At 41.9% G+C, this 18,470-nt stretch overlaps 1 protein-coding gene across 2 annotated transcripts in view; it reads right to left on the bottom strand.

Moving 5' to 3' along the window:
• The window catches only part of LOC137952530 (calcium-transporting ATPase 3, endoplasmic reticulum-type), a 54,747-nt gene that overhangs the window by 6,066 nt on the left and 30,211 nt on the right, over positions 1 to 18,470 (bottom strand). For both annotated transcript variants that reach the window (XR_011112308.1, XM_068799607.1), the window contains exons 19-27: positions 18,271 to 18,467; positions 9,362 to 9,473; positions 8,577 to 8,675; positions 8,326 to 8,471; positions 7,470 to 7,527; positions 7,245 to 7,337; positions 7,031 to 7,081; positions 6,742 to 6,873; positions 5,518 to 5,619 (exon numbers count right to left, since the gene is read on the bottom strand). Coding sequence is in view for 1 of the 2 variants with exons in the window: in XM_068799607.1 (XP_068655708.1) it covers positions 5,518 to 5,619; positions 6,742 to 6,873; positions 7,031 to 7,081; positions 7,245 to 7,337; positions 7,470 to 7,527; positions 8,326 to 8,471; positions 8,577 to 8,675; positions 9,362 to 9,473; positions 18,271 to 18,467 (990 nt within the window). In the remaining variant the exon portion in view is untranslated. The remainder of the gene's footprint in view (positions 1 to 5,517; positions 5,620 to 6,741; positions 6,874 to 7,030; positions 7,082 to 7,244; positions 7,338 to 7,469; positions 7,528 to 8,325; positions 8,472 to 8,576; positions 8,676 to 9,361; positions 9,474 to 18,270; positions 18,468 to 18,470) is intronic.

Genomic DNA, 18,470 nt, shown 5'->3' with positions numbered 1-18,470 from the left:
CTCCATTTATTTTGACAGTGGAGTTTCCGTTTTCTGGCAATGGTTGTATGCGCAAAGGACTGGGATTCATCGGAGGTATTTCTGTTCGGGGTCGGTGATATCCGCAAGGAAGGAAAGGTTCTCGTCTTCCTTCTTTTGTTTGTTTTGGCTTGAAAATCTTTATTCCTGCTTTGGGGTATATCATTTGGTATCAGGGCGAGGTTGGGTTCGCATCTGGAGTTCGGCAGTTAAAAGAAGTTTTCGTTGTTTCAATTTCAGTCGCATTCAAGGCATTGTCTGACTAAATCGGAAGTATATCAGAGATTTTCCGGTGCGTTGTCGGCTAGAAGATGGTTTCTGTACGTTTTCGGCAGTAGGGATCGAAGCGTATTCTACCGGGAGTCGACGGTGATTTTTGACTTCGGCGATTGGTAGAGAAGAAGAAGAAGAATAAAAAAAAAAAAAAATTCACAGCGACTACCAGAATGGAGTCCAAGGTGGAATCGGTGGAAGGAATCGTGAGTTCCGTAAGGGAGGAGGTGAGTTCGATGAAGGAAGAGGTTCGGAAGATTCCGGCCATGGAACAAGGGTTGACGATGCTGATAGGGCGTGTTGAGCAACTCCTGTGTACCCAAGAGGAGCTTAACCGAAATCTAAATGCGCAAAGTAGGACGGCGAGACAGGGGCTGGACTCGGCAGTGGGCGATAACTCGATCCAAAGAGGTATCGGACATGGAAGAGATGGTGACGAGGTTGATCGGAATCGGCAGAGCCGATATGAAGTGCGACCCAGAAAGTTAGAGTTGTCAGTTTTTTAAGAGAAAAAACCGATGACTGGATTTACAGAGTTGAACGATATTTTTCGCTTAACCGGGTATCTCACGGTGAAAAACTGGAAGCCGTCGTAGTATGTCTGGAAGGGGAGGCATTAAAATGGTTCAAGTATGAAAATAACAAGAGGGAGATCATGAACTGGGAAGAATTTCAGTCCTTATTGCTAAAAAGGTTCCGAAGTTCTGAAGACGGCTCTCCTTATGAGAAATTTTTGGCGTTGCAGCAGGAGACCACCGTGAGAAATTACAGAAGGCGATTTGAGGATTTGGCTTCCACGTTGGACGATATTCCAGAAAAGGTGTTGGAGTCCAACTTTGTTAATGGACTTAAGACAAAAATTTGGGCCGAGGTGAGGGTGTTGGAGCCCAATGGGTTGGGAAAGACCATGGAGTTGGCCCAAAAGTTGGAAGAAACAAATAAAGTTATTCAGCAGACTCGGTTTGGGCAGCGGACTCCAAACCCAGCGGGGACCATAGTTGGGAGTAATGGGAGTACCATGTCCATGGCAGAAACGACGAAACATGGGATGGAGAAGAGGACGTCATTCAGGAAACTCACGGAAACCGAAATCCAATACCGGCGAGAGCGGGGTTTGTGCTACCGTTGTTATGAAAAATTCTCAGCTGGGCATAGATGTCAAAACAAGAATCTACAGGTGATGATTTTACAAGAGCTGGACAACGAAGTTATGGAGGATGGCGATGATGGCAAGTGTGAACAACAGGCCGAAGTGGATAGAGCGGATGCTCACATAGTGGAGGTGTCGTTGAACTTGGTAGTTGGATTAACACTTCCGAAGACTATCAAGATTGCGGGAACCATCGGAGAGCAACCAGTCGTCGTCCACATTGATGGTGGAGCAACTCATAATTTTATTTCCACTACAGTGGTAAACAAACTGCACCTGCCTTTATCCCCAACAGTAAAGTATGGCGTTCAATTGGGTACATGTGAGGCACTTCCCAGGGAAGGCATTTGTAAGGGGGTTTGATTAACTCTTCAAGGCATAGAGATCGTAGAGGATTTTTTGCCTTTGGAATTGCGAAGCATCGATGTGATTTTAGGTGTACAGTGATTGGCGACCTTAGGCGGAACATATACGAATTGGAAAACACTTGTTATGATGTTTCGATTGGGTAATGAGACGGTCGTGTTACAGGGAGATCCCTCCTTGCACAGAACTTTGGTTTCACTCAAGGTGATGATGCAAACTATCCAGCCAGAGGGACATGGGGTTCTTGTAAATTTGGGCAGTACAACAGTGGCAACGTCACAACCTGCTACCATTCTAACTATACGCAGATAAAAAAAAAAAAGAAGACAGGGCAGTAGCAGTTGGAGTCTTTGGTGCAATAGAAGGACCACCCGGAGTTTAAGCCACTTGGGAGGATTTTGAGGCAATGAGGTTCCAGTTTCCTGTTTTTCACCTTGAGAAGAAGGTGAAAGTTTGGGCGGGGGGTAATGATAGACCTCAAATTAGAGGGTGATTAATGGGTCAAGGGAATTTTGGGAATTTAATTAATGGGTCAAGGTATTTTGGGAATTTAATAATGTTAAGTGTTTTCGGGAGTGAACTTAGGGGGGGGGGCGAAGGGAGAAGGGGGATCGTCGTTTGAGTATATAGAGGAGCGCGACTCAGGGAGAGTACTGGTCTCTCGAATACCAGGGTTATCAGCTACGATTTTTCGACGAGTTCTCCATTTATTTCGACAATGGAATTTCCGTTTTCTGGCGTTGGTTGTATGCGCAAAGGACTAGGATTCATCGGAAATCTGTTCGGGTTCGGCGATATCCGCAGGGAAGGAAAGGTTCGTCTTCCTTCTTTTGTTTGTTTTGGCTTGAAAATCTTTATTCTTGCTTTGGGGTATATCAAGATGTCTTTAATCTCCCAGAATATGGTCCAGTGTTGCTATGGGAGTCTGAGAAGGATCACCAGGATATCACCACATACTTCAACAATGAGATGGCTAGATAAATGGTCATAGAATATGATGAGGACCTGGAGGAGGGTCATGAGCTTGGTAAAGGTAGAATCAGAAGTATCCATAGGTCCAAAGTAGGAGATCAAAGTGGTACCATCAGCAGTCAGAATAACCTCTGACAAAACTAGCAGGTCAGGGATTTCCCATAGTACCACCATCAAAGTTGAGCTTCAATAGCCCAAGGGGAGGGGGCTCCCATTCCTACAAGGAAGGACCGCGAGAAGAACCGAACATTTGGGCAAGTGTCCTCTAGCAAACACGAAGGGGAAGACCACCAAGGCTGAGTAATTCCTCATAAGAGTGTAGCCAAGTGGAGATCTGACCAAAGATGTGATTGGAGACGTCATCAACACCTAAGAACTTGCAGCGGAAATGGCCGTTGTTAGGTTCGGTCCAAAGCCAACAAGGAGAATCTTGTCCAACCTTGGGATAGAGGATTCGAGCAGCATTCAGCAAGTACAGATGCCAATCGAATCTAGAAGATGGCTCCACACTTTCCAAGCAAATGTGCAATGGAGGAGGATGTGGCACTCTCATCAGCAACACTATAGAGGAGCAAGAGATGATGGGGGGGGGAGTCAGGATCTTATTGTGCAAGGCACTCCAAACAAACAATCTGACCTTGGGGGAGCAGATAGATGCCAAGAAACAGCAGTAGAGTGCGGCTCAACTCCTCCAGACCAACCCGAGAGGTGGAGATAGGCAGAGGCAACTGAGAAGGTGCCATTGTCAATGGGTTGCCAAAGCAGTCTATCATCAATATGGTTCCTGATTTTGATTGCTAAGGTCAGCAAGAAGAGCACATGCATCTTGCGCCTCCAAGTCAAACAGACCACGTTGAGGGTGCAGATTCCAACATTGACCATGATTCCAACAATCGCCACCGAGACAGAAGGGCAACAGCAAAGGGCAAATAGTGAAGGATAAGAATCACGGAGCAGCCACAGACCAGTCCACAAATCATTCCAGAAGTCAGTGTATTGACCATTGCCAACAAAGGGACCGATTGCTGAACGGAAGATAGGAAGGAGAGTGTATAAACAGCACCAAAGGGGAGAGTCTGTTGAGATTCGCTAGATGTCCACCAAGTTGAGGTGTTGCACAGCTTGGCAGCAACCATGTTTCTCCAAATAATTGTTGGAAAGGAGTTATATCTCGTAAGGCATTTGAGAAGAAGCACCAAATTCATGTCCTTGACAGGCCGAATACTAAGACCACCCAAGCTCTTTGGTTTGCAAACGTCTTTCCAGCCAACCAGATGATATTGAAACCACCATCTGCCCCACACCAAAGGAAACGGCTTTTCATCTCTCAATGTGGTTGCAAAGCAGGGGAGGAATGAGAGGAAATGAATCGGGAAACCAGAAATGCATGAGTTCAGTAGGATGAACCAGCCAACTTTGGAGAGAAGCCAACCACTCTAGGCAGCTAAACGACAATCAATCTGCTCAATCATGGGAACCCAAAGCGCCTTGTGCGGTCTGCAAACAAAGAGGGGGAGACACAAATAGGTGGCAGGGAAAGCACCGGTAGAACAGCCAAGATGACCAGCCATCAATTGGAGAACACCCAGATCTAAGTGGAAGCACGAGATAGTACTTTTGCACCAATTAATTTTCAGCGGAGAAGTTACTTCAAAAAGCCCAAGAAGGGCTTTGATGTGCTTGATCTGCTCAAAGGATCCACCACTAAAGAGTGTCATCAGCATATTGGAGGGGGAATCAAAGTCCATCTGATCAGCCACCGGAGCAAGCCACCCAACAGTTTTGGCCGAGTAGATCATAGAGGAGAGGTACTCGGAAATGAGATTAGAGAGGAGGGGGAGAGAGGGTCCCCTTAACGGATACCACGAGTGCCTCTGAAACATCCACAGACTATCCCATTGATGAAGACCAAGTAGGAGGGCAGAGGAGATGACTCGATCACGTCCTTGAACATATGGGATTCAGAGAATGTTGGTGCTTTCAATTTTTATTTATTTAAAGAGAAATTAACGATTTCTTGACATATCTAGACACCTTCCACTTCCTCAATTATATTTGATATTTTAAATTGTAATCAGTAAACTGCAGTAACAAATTGAGCTGATGTCTCTGCATTTCATGCTGAAAGTGATCAAAACGTGAAAATGACTCGGTACTTCTGCAAGGTGTTATTCTTCCATCTATCATCATTATCTGTTTGGAAGGTTGAATGTTTTTTAATCACAATAGGGATGACTTTTAGAACTACAGTGGTTTATTATTGACATTGTTAAGGATCCAGATCACCTAATAGTTCAAGAATGTACCGCAAAGGCTATGCATGCTGCACATGCACTAGCAGATAATCTCCCTAAACATGTAGTTTCAGTTGTCATCTCAAACTAAATAATGGAAGTTGTCTATTTTGACTTGGCAACGTTTGTTCTTTCTAAAGATACTAAGGCCTCTAATTAGCATTCCTTGTTAAACTCACCACTAGCAATCTACACATACTAAGGTCTCTAATTAGCATTACCCCCAACTACACAACCAGTTTTAAACAGCCTTTCATCAGATTTTCTCCTTAATTTCTGCAACTGAATTGTTTGTTGAGAAGTATCAACTGCTAATCATTAGGCAAAAATCCAAACATACCTCGTTAAACAAACCATAGCATCCTCACAACAACAGCCTATAGAAAGACTAGAAGAATAAACAGGAAAAGGAAATGTAGCATCAGCATATCCTAAGAATAAAACCTTCCGAGGTTTAGTCATCATAACGTCTGAGTCTGGCTTATTGAAACCAATAGCAGTTGCAGGCAATCCATCAGTAACCAAATTCACCCATAGCAGTTGAACCTGAAAAATGACAAAGTATGTTGCTAACAAACCTCATTATATCAAAAGTAAAGTTCTTAACATTAAAGTGTTGAATACTAGGAGCTATACAGACAAGGCCATTCTCAGGGACCTGATCTTTTAAACTTAACCCCTTCAGGATAACAAACTTGATAACTTAAGTCACTGCTTCCCCAAATTAATATTATGATTGTCTCTAACAAGAATAACGACAAGTCTTGAGGAAGGAAGAGTAATGGTTGCCTAAAAAACAATGGCCAAATTTGGTTTGACAGGAAGGGGAAAGAAAAGAAAATAAGTGGGGGGCAAATGGACCTTCTCTTGTTTGGTTTGAAAGAAACTGGGATAGAAAAGAAAATAGGAGAGCGAGTTTTTCCGGTTTTAAGATCTTCTTTATTAAAATTAGAAAAAAAAGAAATAAGAAAGGAATTTTTTTATTTTTTTTGAGAAGTGAAATTTCATTAGCCAGAAGGCAAGGAAAATTACAGACTGGGGGTGTCCCTAACAATAAAGGATTGAAGGTAAACCCCCTCTTTAGCAAGAGAATCAGTTAAATAATTTGCTGCTCTAGGAATATTAACTCCAATTACAAACAAACCATCAGCAAACTCAAGAATCCCATACAAACAGGACCATTGACATCAAGGAGGATCATTCTGCATGGAGCACCAAGCTGCATTTCTTTTTTAATCTCTATTTTATCAAGATATGCTAATAAGTTCTACATGATACTTAAAATGGGGCAATGTGCTTTCTTTGCACTTAAGTGCTCAAAGCTGCAATGCATTGACTAAGATACAGAACAACAATGATTATGTGCTCTGTCACAATGTGAAACAAAGCCATCCAGCTCAGTGCAACTTTGGTCCAAAAACCACCAAAAAGAACTTTTAAAGAAGAATAAGCTCTTTAACCAACTCCCTAGCTAAAGATGGTTTGTCCAATCGATATCTTTCTGTAGGTGGGCCTTATTTGTCCAAATTTTAACAATTTTCCTTTTTCTTTTGATTTTCTTAAATGTCTCTCTTAGATGGCTCTGTTGCATTTCTTGTATCTTGCATCTTGTAACCTCTTTAATTCCCCAAGAAATAAAAACGAAAATACTCAGCATAAAGAACATACAGGGATCAGGGTTTCAGGCATTCCAAGCACTGCTGCCACAAAAATACAAACCACCTCTCCAATATTTGAAGAGATCATGTATCTAATGAACTGCTTTGTGTTATTGTAAATAGCCCTTCCTTCTTCGACAGCCTGTCAGGTAGTATGATAGATCATGACTAACACTTGCAGTAATTTATAAGGAAATATGAAAAAAAATTGCCAAACAAAATTTAATGAAGCAAAACCAACATCCTGATATGCTGAGATTGAGAACTATAAAATAATCAAACAAAATAAGGTAACTTACTGCAACAATAGAAGCAAAGTTGTCATCAGCCAATACCATGTCTGATGCACTCTGGATATTGCACAAGATTGTAAATGTTTTGTAGAAGCAAGCAACAAAAGATATTTGCAGCAAGATAAAAATGCAAGTGCTTCAATATGCTAAACAGAAAAGGTAAATAAATAAATATGGACATTTAGCCAGTAAACAGCTAGTTTCAATGAAGACGAAGTACCTTTGCTACTGCTGTTCCTGACCCCATGGCAATTCCTATATCTGCTTTCTTTAATGCAGGAGCATCATTGACCCCATCACCCGTCATTGCAACCTGAAGGATATAATATGCATTCATCATTCAACATATTAGAAAATCGATAGCAATTTCAAAATAGCAAGATGGATAAAACAGATGCAAGAAATATTATTATACAGTCACCAATTCGAGTATGAGAATTGATACCACTTCATTTAGATTTTGCAAGGCTTCCACCAACATCCTTTTATGTGATGGTTCAACTCTATCAAAAAGAAAAGATACAAAAATCAAAAAGCTAATAACCAAACAGGAGATCTATTGAACCATTACAAACATAGAGGATATATGTTGGGCATTATATGCATACATCAGTGTACACTAAAGTATGCTGGGGCAACCACTTTAAAAATTTTCAAGAGTTTGAAGACAAATTTCTAAGACACTGTTTGGGGTCAAAATCTTAGCATGTTCTTCTTTTGAAGCTACATCGGGAACCTTGACCCAAATAATTATAGAAATTAAATAGTTTCATTTTTTTAATGTCATTACCTAGTGAGACATGAACCCAGGAACCCACACCGGAAACTCCCCTGATGTGGTCACTGAGTTAAAGGGCCCGCCAAACATTGTTTTGTCAACAAGTAAAAAAGATATTTTAATCCCTTTACAAGAAGCATGCTGAATATCTCAAAGATAAATAAATAAATAAAACATTACAATGATGTGTTCCAGAATTTTCTCCAGACACTTTTTTTCCATAACATTTTATGACTTTCTTCTAGAAGCAAAAGAGAGAATAGTATATGGAAACATACAAAATGGTAACAAAAGCCAAAACTGCACATTTGATCAAATTTCTCTCAGAACTCCAGGGCTAAAGATTATCTATGAACAAAGTTGGCCTTGACACTTGTTGTGGAAGATAGATAAAATGATCATGTATGCAAGGTCGAAACTGTTTCAGACAAGGGGTATACTTGGGATTTGACCTACCAAACAGATAAGTAAAACCCTCAAGTCTAAAATTAGCTTATTAAAAGCATAATAAAGTCATAATTACCTAGTGAAGAGCACCATGCGCTGCAATGCTAATGCTCTTTGCATAGGTGGAAGTTCTTCAAATTCAGAAGCAGTGTAAGAGCACCCACTGAAGTCTTCAAAATGATTGAAAGCCCCAATTTGACAATACAAAGATTCAGCTGTTGACTGAAGAGAAGAGAAAGGGTACCACGAATTAGAAATGACAACGTGAATGAAAATAATGAAAAAGACCTCAAAGATTCAAATAAAATAAACTTATTACTGGCTTACTTTGTTATCCCCGGTGACAACTATAACACGAATTCCAGCAGACATGCATGAGAGGATAGCATTTCTTACTTCTTTCCTTGGTGGGTCCAGCATTCCAATCTAAACATGAGGCAAAACCAAAGGACAAGAGAAAAACACTACTAATAAGAAATCATAGTAGTTCCTTCATGGTTTCTACCCCTCACTTTCTAGTAAAAGCTTTGTATCTGCTATACTTCTTCTTCATGTGTCAAACAAATTGCTTTATTAATTAAACTAAAAGTGAAACCAACATGGACTGTGCTACGAGTCACCTAACCTAGAAAATCAACTTGGACCCACTTATTTCAAGATCAACAGAAGCAAAATCCTATGCGCTGATGTTGTACGCAAATTGAACATTTAAGTTGAATTTACAAATAAGATTATGAGGTTTAATAAAATTCACGATTATGAGATTTAATAAAATTGACTAAGTATCTCTTATTCATAATTAAAGAAAAATGAAATTACAAAAGTGACCTGAAGAAGTGTTCTTTAATGAGCAGAGTACCCCCAGTTTAAACCTAATATCCTGATTCAGAGCCAAATAAGCCACAAAATGAACGCCTACTCAACTTATGTCTCTTAGTAGAGCCAGTAGAAGGTAGACAACCATATTATGACCGAGCTACTAATCTCAGGTCTGGTATTGAAAAGGACACCATGTCAAGAACGAACGAACTCAATTACATTCTGGATATCTACTCTGCACTCTAAGCCTGATATCATAGAACTTCATATATATAAATAAAAACAAAATATACCAGCCCAATGAATGTGAGGCCTGTCTCATCCTCAACTGAGAGATTTTGTTGACCCATCGGCATGGGTTTCAGTGCCAGTGCCAAACATCTTAATGCTTCTTTGCCTGCAAAACTGTTCACTTAATAACATCTAAGTCAAACATGACAGATTGAGGAAAACAAAGCATTTCAAATGAACTCAGAGAAGTGCACTTATTTGTCTTTTTATATTTAATTAACAAAATCAGATGATAGATACGTAGCTTTTTTGGAAAAACAGTAGGCATTTCTCAGATAAATGGAGATTCTCTTTCCAAAAATGTCACACACAACCAGAAAGTGATCATTAAATTCTTCTCATAAAATAACAGTTTTTTAAGGGAAATTGCCTAGCTTTTCTTACTGCAACAACCATCTTGTTGATTGTGGCCATTTCATTTCTTGCTAGGCCTGTTGTATTTCTTTTTATCTCAATCACCATTTATATTTTTTTTTTAAAATATAGTTTAGTTGATTTTATTAATTCCCAGTCGGTTAGAAGCTATTGTCATGGCCCCATGCGTAAGGCAGAGAGCACTGCACCCACGAGGAACACAGCACTTCTTTCCCCCATCAAACCCCACCCTTTCTGGCCCACCTCTTCGAGTGGGACACAGCTCAGATGGCGGAGACGATCAATCACGTCTGTAGAAGCACCACCACTACCAGCATCAGAGAAACGAAGCGGCCCGGGTTGGCAAACCATCGTCAGCTGAACCTCGAGACGAAGAATAAGGTTAGAAGAAACCTCCGAATTCGATTTCCGAAATGGAAACACAATTGTTTCCTTCCGACGAACACGAGAGAAGAATGGGGATGTCATTCACATCCTCTTCTGATCCGGCCCGAAGAAATCCTTCGTCTCTCTTCCAATCAAAAGCCCGGAAGCTTTCCTAGCCATCTTCGACAAGATCCAGACTGGTAAGACGGGTAGAAGCTTCGAAAGGTCCCTTTTCACGGGCGACAACTCCATACCCAATATCACGGAGGCCAGCTCGAATGAGCCATCACTCAGTGTCACGGATCGTTGGCAATGGTTTTCTTACCCCAAAACCCTAATTTTGGACTTGGCTAGAAAATTTTCTACCTAACCTTGCTGCGAGTCCTCAAAAATCCAACAACCTCTCCTCCTCCCGCTACCCCCATAACCAAACTCCAGACCCAAGCTATGACCGAAGGAGTGCGCCGGCTATCCCTGGCTGCAGTCATCTCTACCCATCCAGCAACTCTGGCCAACAAATAAGGTAGTAGATTCATGGAAGAGCACCAATGATCGAAGTCCAAGCCACAACTCAGATTCAGGACAAACAGTGGCTTATAGTCTTCAACTCGGCAAAAGACCGTAAAAAAATGCATAAACTGAAGAACGAAGTGGGATCTCCAATCCTGAACATTGAAGATTGGACCTCTGGCCGCACAACCCCCCTTTCATGCCACTAGGTGGTTGTTTGAGGCATTCCCGTGGAGCTACAACGCAGACACACTCTAGAATGCCTCGCGAGCATCTTCGGCGAACTCATCTGGGCAGAAGATCAGCCAAGCTTCCTACACTGGGAGAAATTCCTTCTCCGCCACAATCTTCTGTAAGTGGCACTCACTATGTAAATCTTATCTCCGGCGAGACCACTACCTGGGTCATCCTAGAGATCGAAAAAACTGACAATCCTCCCCGCCATGGTTTCAGACTCGAATGGTCTCCCGCCTAGTCCAACTCAGTCTGGGTTGACTCAAAAAAATCTAGAGTTAGCTCTAAACCTGGTTGGCCCTAAGTCAAACCGGAACCAGGCAAATAGGGAACCACCAAAGGAGCCTACAGGGACAGCTGTCCCGAACCCAAATTCAAATTTCAAAAACAAAAAAAACTTAGAATCAACCCCTTTCATCTCACCTGAACCGAACCAGCCTGCCAAATCAAACGTCTTTCCGCCACCCTCGCTCAGACCGTCCTCCACCACACAGCCACCCTCGGCCAGACCGCCCTCCACCAAACCGCCACCTGTCAATGCCCAGTTCCTGAAAAATCTCCCCTTCGCACATTCCCCAAACACAACCCCCTTGAATCCCGTGCCCTTTCAACTTTGATATCCCCACTTGCCCTAGCTCTAACACCTCACTTGAACACTCAAGCCATCCCAAACACGTCACTAGCCAGATCAACACTACCTATCACATCGAAACCTCTACCGCCGCCCTCGGTCAAATCTCCCTACCTCACCCCGCCACTTGTCAATGGGGCAGATATCGCCCAACTTCCGAAAAATCTTCTCCCTGCACCATCCTTGAACTCCCCCCCCCCTCCGTCCCGAATCCTGCGCCATCAAATCAGCAATCCCTCCTTTTCAAACCCCGCCCCTAACACTTGTCTCATCCATACCCTCTCAATAGCAGCCCTTTTACCTACTCAGATATCCACCTCAAGCGCCGTCCTCTCCACCTCGTTGACTCTTCCACCACCTGCCCTGATTCCGAGGAATATCTTCCCCCCGAGCTCTGAAAAGACCCCTTCCCCCATTCCCAATGTGACCTTACCCCACTCAAGTACTGCGCCTCTTACACATTCCCTGAAAACACAAACCTCTCCTACCTCGCCAACATCCAGTCAAAAAAAACTTTGAAACACCCACCCATTTTTTGTGATCTAAACCTACCTGATCCTTCTACTCTTGTCCTGTTGATGGACGGGAGATTGTTCCAATTGTCCCGAACCTGACTCTGTCTACATGTCATCTCACACACACTCAAAATTTCTTCGCCGCCCCTACCACATCGAGGCACCAAATCCCTAACTCCCTAAATAGTCCTCTCAATACCACCATTTGGCAATCCCCCACCCTTCCGTCACCCACCCAAAATAATGATTCCCCAACAAACAACAAGTCAGACTCAGAATCCTTTTATGATGTAGAAGATCGGTGGGTATCAAGCCCCAAGGACTGTCCTAATCTTATTGAATGGCACAATCACTTCACCCCGCCAAATAAATGGCTGCCAATTTGTTTAAATACACTCTCCCCCCACATTCATTGTCCAACCCCTCTAGTGACTGTTAAGCCCAAGTCTAATAATCCAATGGGGGCCTCATGTCCCACCAACAAATCTCCCATCTCCCCTTTTGCTCTCACATACTCCAAAAGAACTCCAAAAAAAAAGACTCCATCACCCCCTTTGCTTTCACTTATTCCAGAAGGAAGAAACAGAGCAAGGCTAAAGAAAATAGCCTGCCAAAACCAAGCATTCGTAAAAGCCCTCCACCCAATCCCCTCCCTCCAAGACCTCATTATCTGGCAAATTTCTCTCAGATCTCCCAGACTGAGGCTCAAGACGACTTCATCTAGTTCCTCAAAGATCAAGAGCACGAGTACCCTCCGTAGGAATTCGAGGAAATGACAAAGTTAGCATGGGAATTCTACAAATATTACCACGACTATCTCCAATGCCCAGAGAAGGATCTCTCTCACCCCCCCCCCCCCCCCCCCCCCCCCCCCCCCCCCCCCCCATATCAAGGTGGCCCTTTTTTTAATGTAAGCCAAATATTGTAATATTGGTTGAAACTAAGTTACAATCTTTTGATAATTCTGTCGCTCGTGATATTTGGTATTGTTAAGGAATAGTCCCACATGGATTAGTGAGATTAAAGATCTTGAGTTTATTAGTTGGCAGAAGAGGTTTCCTAAGTGGCTTAGTCATTTTGGGATAAGCCTTGGACCCAATTTAACATGGTATTGGGTACTCATATGTGGGCCTACACCTAAATTATCCACTAGTAAAGCCACGAAAGAGGCCTACACCTAAATTATCCACTTGTAAAGCCACAAAAGAGGGCCTACACCTAAAATTATCCACTTGTAGAGCCACAAAAGAGGCCTACACCTAAATTATCCACTTGTAAAGCCACAAAAGAGGGCCTACACCTAAAATTATCCACTTGTAGAGCCACAAAAGAGGGTTTGCACCTAAATTATCCACTTGTAGAGCCACAAAAGAGAGTCTACTAGTGAGGGGGAGTGTTAAGGAATAGTCTCACATAGATTAGTGAGTACAAAGATCTTGAGTTTATCAACTAGGAAAGTGGTTTCCTAAGTTGGCTAGTCATTTGGGATGGGCCTTGGACCCAACTTAACAGGTATGATTCGGACCCTGAATGGGCGAAAGTTGACGCGATTGGGCATTTTGGTGGCATCCTTGTCATCTGGAACCCAAATTTAGTTGAAGCCACTCCACTCAGCCAGGCCAATTCTCTATTGGTATCCGCTTTCGGGACCGATCCTTGGGGACATTCTGGGCCCTAGCTGGCATCTATGGACCAACTCGCCATAATGACCGTACTTTTTTTTGGGAAGAAATCCTCCTCCTCGTCCAACTCTGGGACCTGCCCCTGCTCCTTGTTGGGGATTTCAATGCCATTCTTCGATGTTTTGAAAAATGCCCTCTTGCCATTAGAACCTCTTCCACAATGAGAGCCTTCTCGGATCGCATTTGTAGCCTTGAACTCTCTGAAATCCCACTATCTGGAAAAAATTCTCTTGGCTGGCCGAACAGCCAAAACCCCCTGTTCTCTCTAAACTTGATAGATTATTTGCAAATAATGAGTGGTTTCACCTTTTCCCCAACACGTCAGACCAAGTCCTCAATAAAAGTGGCTCTGATCATTGGCCGATTCAAATCAATACACACACCCCCAGCTTGGGGTTGATCTCCGTTTCGATTTGAGAACTCCTGGATCCTTGATGAATCCTTCAATTTTGATCTCGCTGTATGGTGGCAAGAACTCTCTCATCACCCTAACCCGGGTTGGTTGCTCCCATTTAAACTCAAAGCCTGAAGGCGAAGATCCGCACATGGTCTCTCAACCACCGCGCTACTACTACACCTCGAAAAGATACGTTCTATCGCCACTTATCTGAGTTTGATCTTCTCAAAGAGCAAATGTCCCTTACTTCTCCTGATTTACATCTCAAAAATAAATTGAATCTTGAGTTTTCAAATCTTCTTCAAAATGATACTATGCACTGGAAACAACGAGCTAGATTCCGCTAGCCGGCCGAGTGAATGGAAATACAAAAAAAATCCATGTTGTTGCCTCGGCCAGAAGGAGGACTAACCGTATCACATCTCTTTGTCATGGAGACCAGGTGATCACGGATAGCCCCTCCATATCTAACATTCTTGTCAAGTTCTTTTCAGATCTTTATTCCGAGGAATGCTTCAACCGTCCTATGCTATACTAGCTTGAATATAAACGTATCTCCTCTTCTGATGCGGATGAACTAGAACGCCCTTTCAGTCCTGAAGAAATTGATCTGGCATCTCTTGGCCTTTCTAAGGACAAAGCTTCTGGTCCAGATGGTTTCAACGATGAGTTCTATCACAAATTCTAGGGAGTAGTAAAAAATGATGTGTATGTATTTGTTCAAAATTTCCACCAAGTCGGTATCACTCACAAAGCAATTGGTGCCTCTTTCATTGCTTTAATTCCAAAAAAAACAACTCAGCCCTTCCCCAAGATTTTAGACCTATCAGCCTCACCACTAGTTTTTACAAAATCATAGGTCGAATTCTTGTCAACCACCTCAGACCCCTCCTTCCCAAAATCATCAACCCTTTTCAGAGTGCTTTTATTCGTGGTCTAAATATTCTTGACTTGGCAATGGCAGCCCATGAACTCCTAGACTCCTTCAAAAAATCAAAGCTCCCCAGATTCATCCTGAAACTTGATTTTGAAAAAGCCTTTGATTGTGTCAACTGGAAACTAATTGACCAACTTTTTGAAAAAATGGGTTTTGGGATCCTTTGGAAATTCTGGATGAGAAGTTGTATCTCTAATGAGTCATACTTAGTCCTTGTTAATGGAAAACCTTATGGTTTTTTTAACGCAACTAGAGGCATTTGGCAAGGGGACCTTTTATCTCCTTTCCTCTTCACTCTCATTGCAGAACACTTGACATCTATGGTCCGTCTTGCAAAAAATTCTGGTTGGCTTAGTCCCATCTCTGATGACCCCTATCAAAGATATTGCCCTCCTTCAGTATGCTAATGACACCATTCTCTTTGCTGAAGGAACAATGAACGAAATATCTCATATTAAAGCCTTGCTTAACTTATTTGAACTCTCATCTGGACAAAAGGTAAGTTGGACAAAATCCTCCATCACTGGCTTCAATATTGATCCCAATGTGCTGAACTCTATGGCTTGTTATCTGGGATGCAAAATTGCTACACCTCCCTGTACCTATCTGGGTCTCCCCCTGTCATCTGCTTTGCCTTCCAAAAGCTCTTGGCATCCTGTTATTGAGCGTCTGGAGGGTAGTTGGCTTCCTGGAGAGGAAGATTTCTCTCCAACGCAGATAAGCTTGCTCTTATTAAGTCTTGCCTGCACGGTATCCCATCTTACTTTCTCTCATTATATAGATGTCCTGCTTTTGTCTAGAAAAAAATTGAACGACTCAAAAGGAGATTTCTGTGGAGAGGGCCGAACGGTGAAAGGAAGTATAGTCTTGTGAAATGAGCTAAGGTATGCAAACCTAAAATCTTTGGAGGTCTCGGGATCCGTGATACTGCTACCACTAATTCGGCCTTGCTGCTTAAATGGATTTGGAAATTTAATTGGTATCCTAATCTGATTTGGAGGACTTTAGTTGCTGCTAAAGCAAATAAATTATCTGGTTGGTGGACTGAGGGTGGGAGACGTAATAGGTTGTCCCCCGTGTGGAAAAAAATTGTAATATTGTTACCTGATTTCAAAAAGGTTGTCAAATGCTACACAGGTAAGGGAAATCTGACAAAATTTTGGTCAGACTAGTGGACAGGCCCCTACAATATCAACATCAACCATAGTTTGATCTCAAACTTGGCCAAAAATATGGAAGCCACTATCTCAGACCAGTGGACCGATTCTGGTGGATGGAACTTAAATCTCCGGAGAGCGCTTGCGGACTCAGAGGCTCTAGTGGCCTCCAACCTCATCACTTATCTATCCTTGGTAAGCCCCCGAAACGTGCTCGATACTCTCATATGGACACCTTGCACCCAAGGTACTTTTCCACTTCCTCTGCTTATAATTTCCTGAGCTGCCCCAACCCCCCACAAACCAATCATCCTGCAACTATCGCATGGACCTTGCTTGCCCCTCGTGCAAAAAAATTTATCTGAAGCGCATTTCAGAATAAAATCCTCATGTCTGATTCTTTAATCTGACGAGGAACCCCTGACCAGGACCCCTTATGCCCCTTCTGCCAAACTTCTCCAGAAACAGCCACCCATGTCCTCTTACATTACAATTTTGCCCACATTGTCTAGACTAGTCTCCTCAACAAAATCAGTTTCCAGTACTGCCCCTCTCAAAATCTTACATCAACAATCCTCTCAATTACCAATGCTAGCAACCCACAACTCGGGAAATTACTTTTTTTTTGCTGTGTTGGTCATACCATTTAGGCTTTATGGAAAGAAAAAAACAACCAAAAATTCAATTTAAAATCTATCCCTAACAGTATACTGATAGAAAATATTGTTAGCCAAGATTTCACGTGGATCCTTATGCGTAAGGAATTTCGAAATCTAAACGGCTCCAACCTTCGTGGGAACTGGTGGCTGATAGCTGGCATGTCTTATCCTTCTCATCCCCTGATTATTGAAATTTGGTCTCCCCCTCCGATGGGCTACTACAAATTGAATTTTGATAGAAGTGTTTTTGGATGCCCAGGCCCTACGGTTTTGGTGGAGTTATCCATGACAGTAACAGTATTCTTCTTATCTCTTTCGCTAGGCCAATTGGAATCTCAAACTCAACCACTGCTGAGCTCTCTGGTTTACTTAATGGGTTGTAGATCTTCAATCGCCATCTAGTGGGGCCTCTCTGCATTGAAGGTGATTCTAAAATTGTTATCAATTGGTGTGCGAAGTCAGCTCCTCCTCCATGGCGACACTGGGATATTTTTTTTATATATGTAATTTAATTTCTCTTCTAAACTGTAATTGGAAGCACATTCCTAGGTCAGCAAATCATTTAGCTGACACTCATGCTAAATTAGGTGTTTCACTCCAACACCTTGTTGTGGAGGAAAACCCTTTTTAGCTAGGTATTGCACTCTTTACTCTTTTAATAGCTTATACATCTTCATTCAAAAAAAAAAAAATCCCAGTAGGTTAGATCTAAGGTTTGTATCTTAAGAACAGGTCACGTAAGAGTGCTGGAAAGAGATACTAGACATTTCAAAAACTGATTTGATGTCTCTTTAACAAGTAGAGTGGATGCCTCTACATGGTACAATAATTGAATGTCTCCTACTCATTCTTTCTGCTTTGTCTTTTTCTTCTCCTTTACTCACCTCCTGAAAGGCTTGGAAGCTTTTTCATATGATCCTCACTTCAGCAAGGCACTCATCTTCTCTTTCTTCTTGCTCATGTTCTCCCAGCAAAGTCCTATTATTATCTAGTCTTATTATCTTTCTTGGTTTCTTTACTTCTTCTTCTTTTTTTCATTCAATCTTTTTCTTATTTATGAGTTCTCATAATCTAAGTATCATACCAAGTTTACTCAGGCCAAAAAGGACTTCTTCTATTTTTCAGAAAAAATATGTTTAAGACAATATAATTATTACACAAGCCATAAGATAAGAAAAATCTTGCTCTTCAGAGCCTTTTGATTTAATATAATTCAGTATCATTTCAAAAAAAAAAAAGATAAGAAAAATCTTAGATATTTCACTTGAAAGAGGTTGCTAGTCAGTTATTCTGTTCAGAGGCCCTACAGACAAAACAATTATTTATCCAAGAGAAATCAGTAAAGAAACTATATCATACATAACTTAGCAATTACAAATTTCTCCTGAAGCAAAAGATAAAAAAGAAGGTGAATCATATAGAGATTTTAAGTACATAAAAAATGATACCTTTGGAACCTGGCTTCCAACTCATCTCGAATATCTTTAGTCAATGGAGCTACTGATCCATCACCATTACATAGAATATTTGAGCATCTAGAAATAATACTCTCAGGAGCACCTTTAGAGAACATAATCTCCTGCTGCTTTCGGCTACACAAAACACTCATCATCTTGCGATCACGAGAGAACTCCAGAACAGAAACCTG

This window comes from Aristolochia californica, unplaced genomic scaffold (genome assembly GCF_029961685.1).
Source record: "Aristolochia californica isolate CCGP_79_NKW_82.1479 unplaced genomic scaffold, dmAriCali1.0.hap1 SCAF_16, whole genome shotgun sequence".
Classification (NCBI taxonomy): Eukaryota; Viridiplantae; Streptophyta; class Magnoliopsida; order Piperales; family Aristolochiaceae; genus Aristolochia; species Aristolochia californica.
Note: the sequence above shows the minus strand (reverse complement) of the source record. Positions and strands in the feature narration are given on the sequence as shown.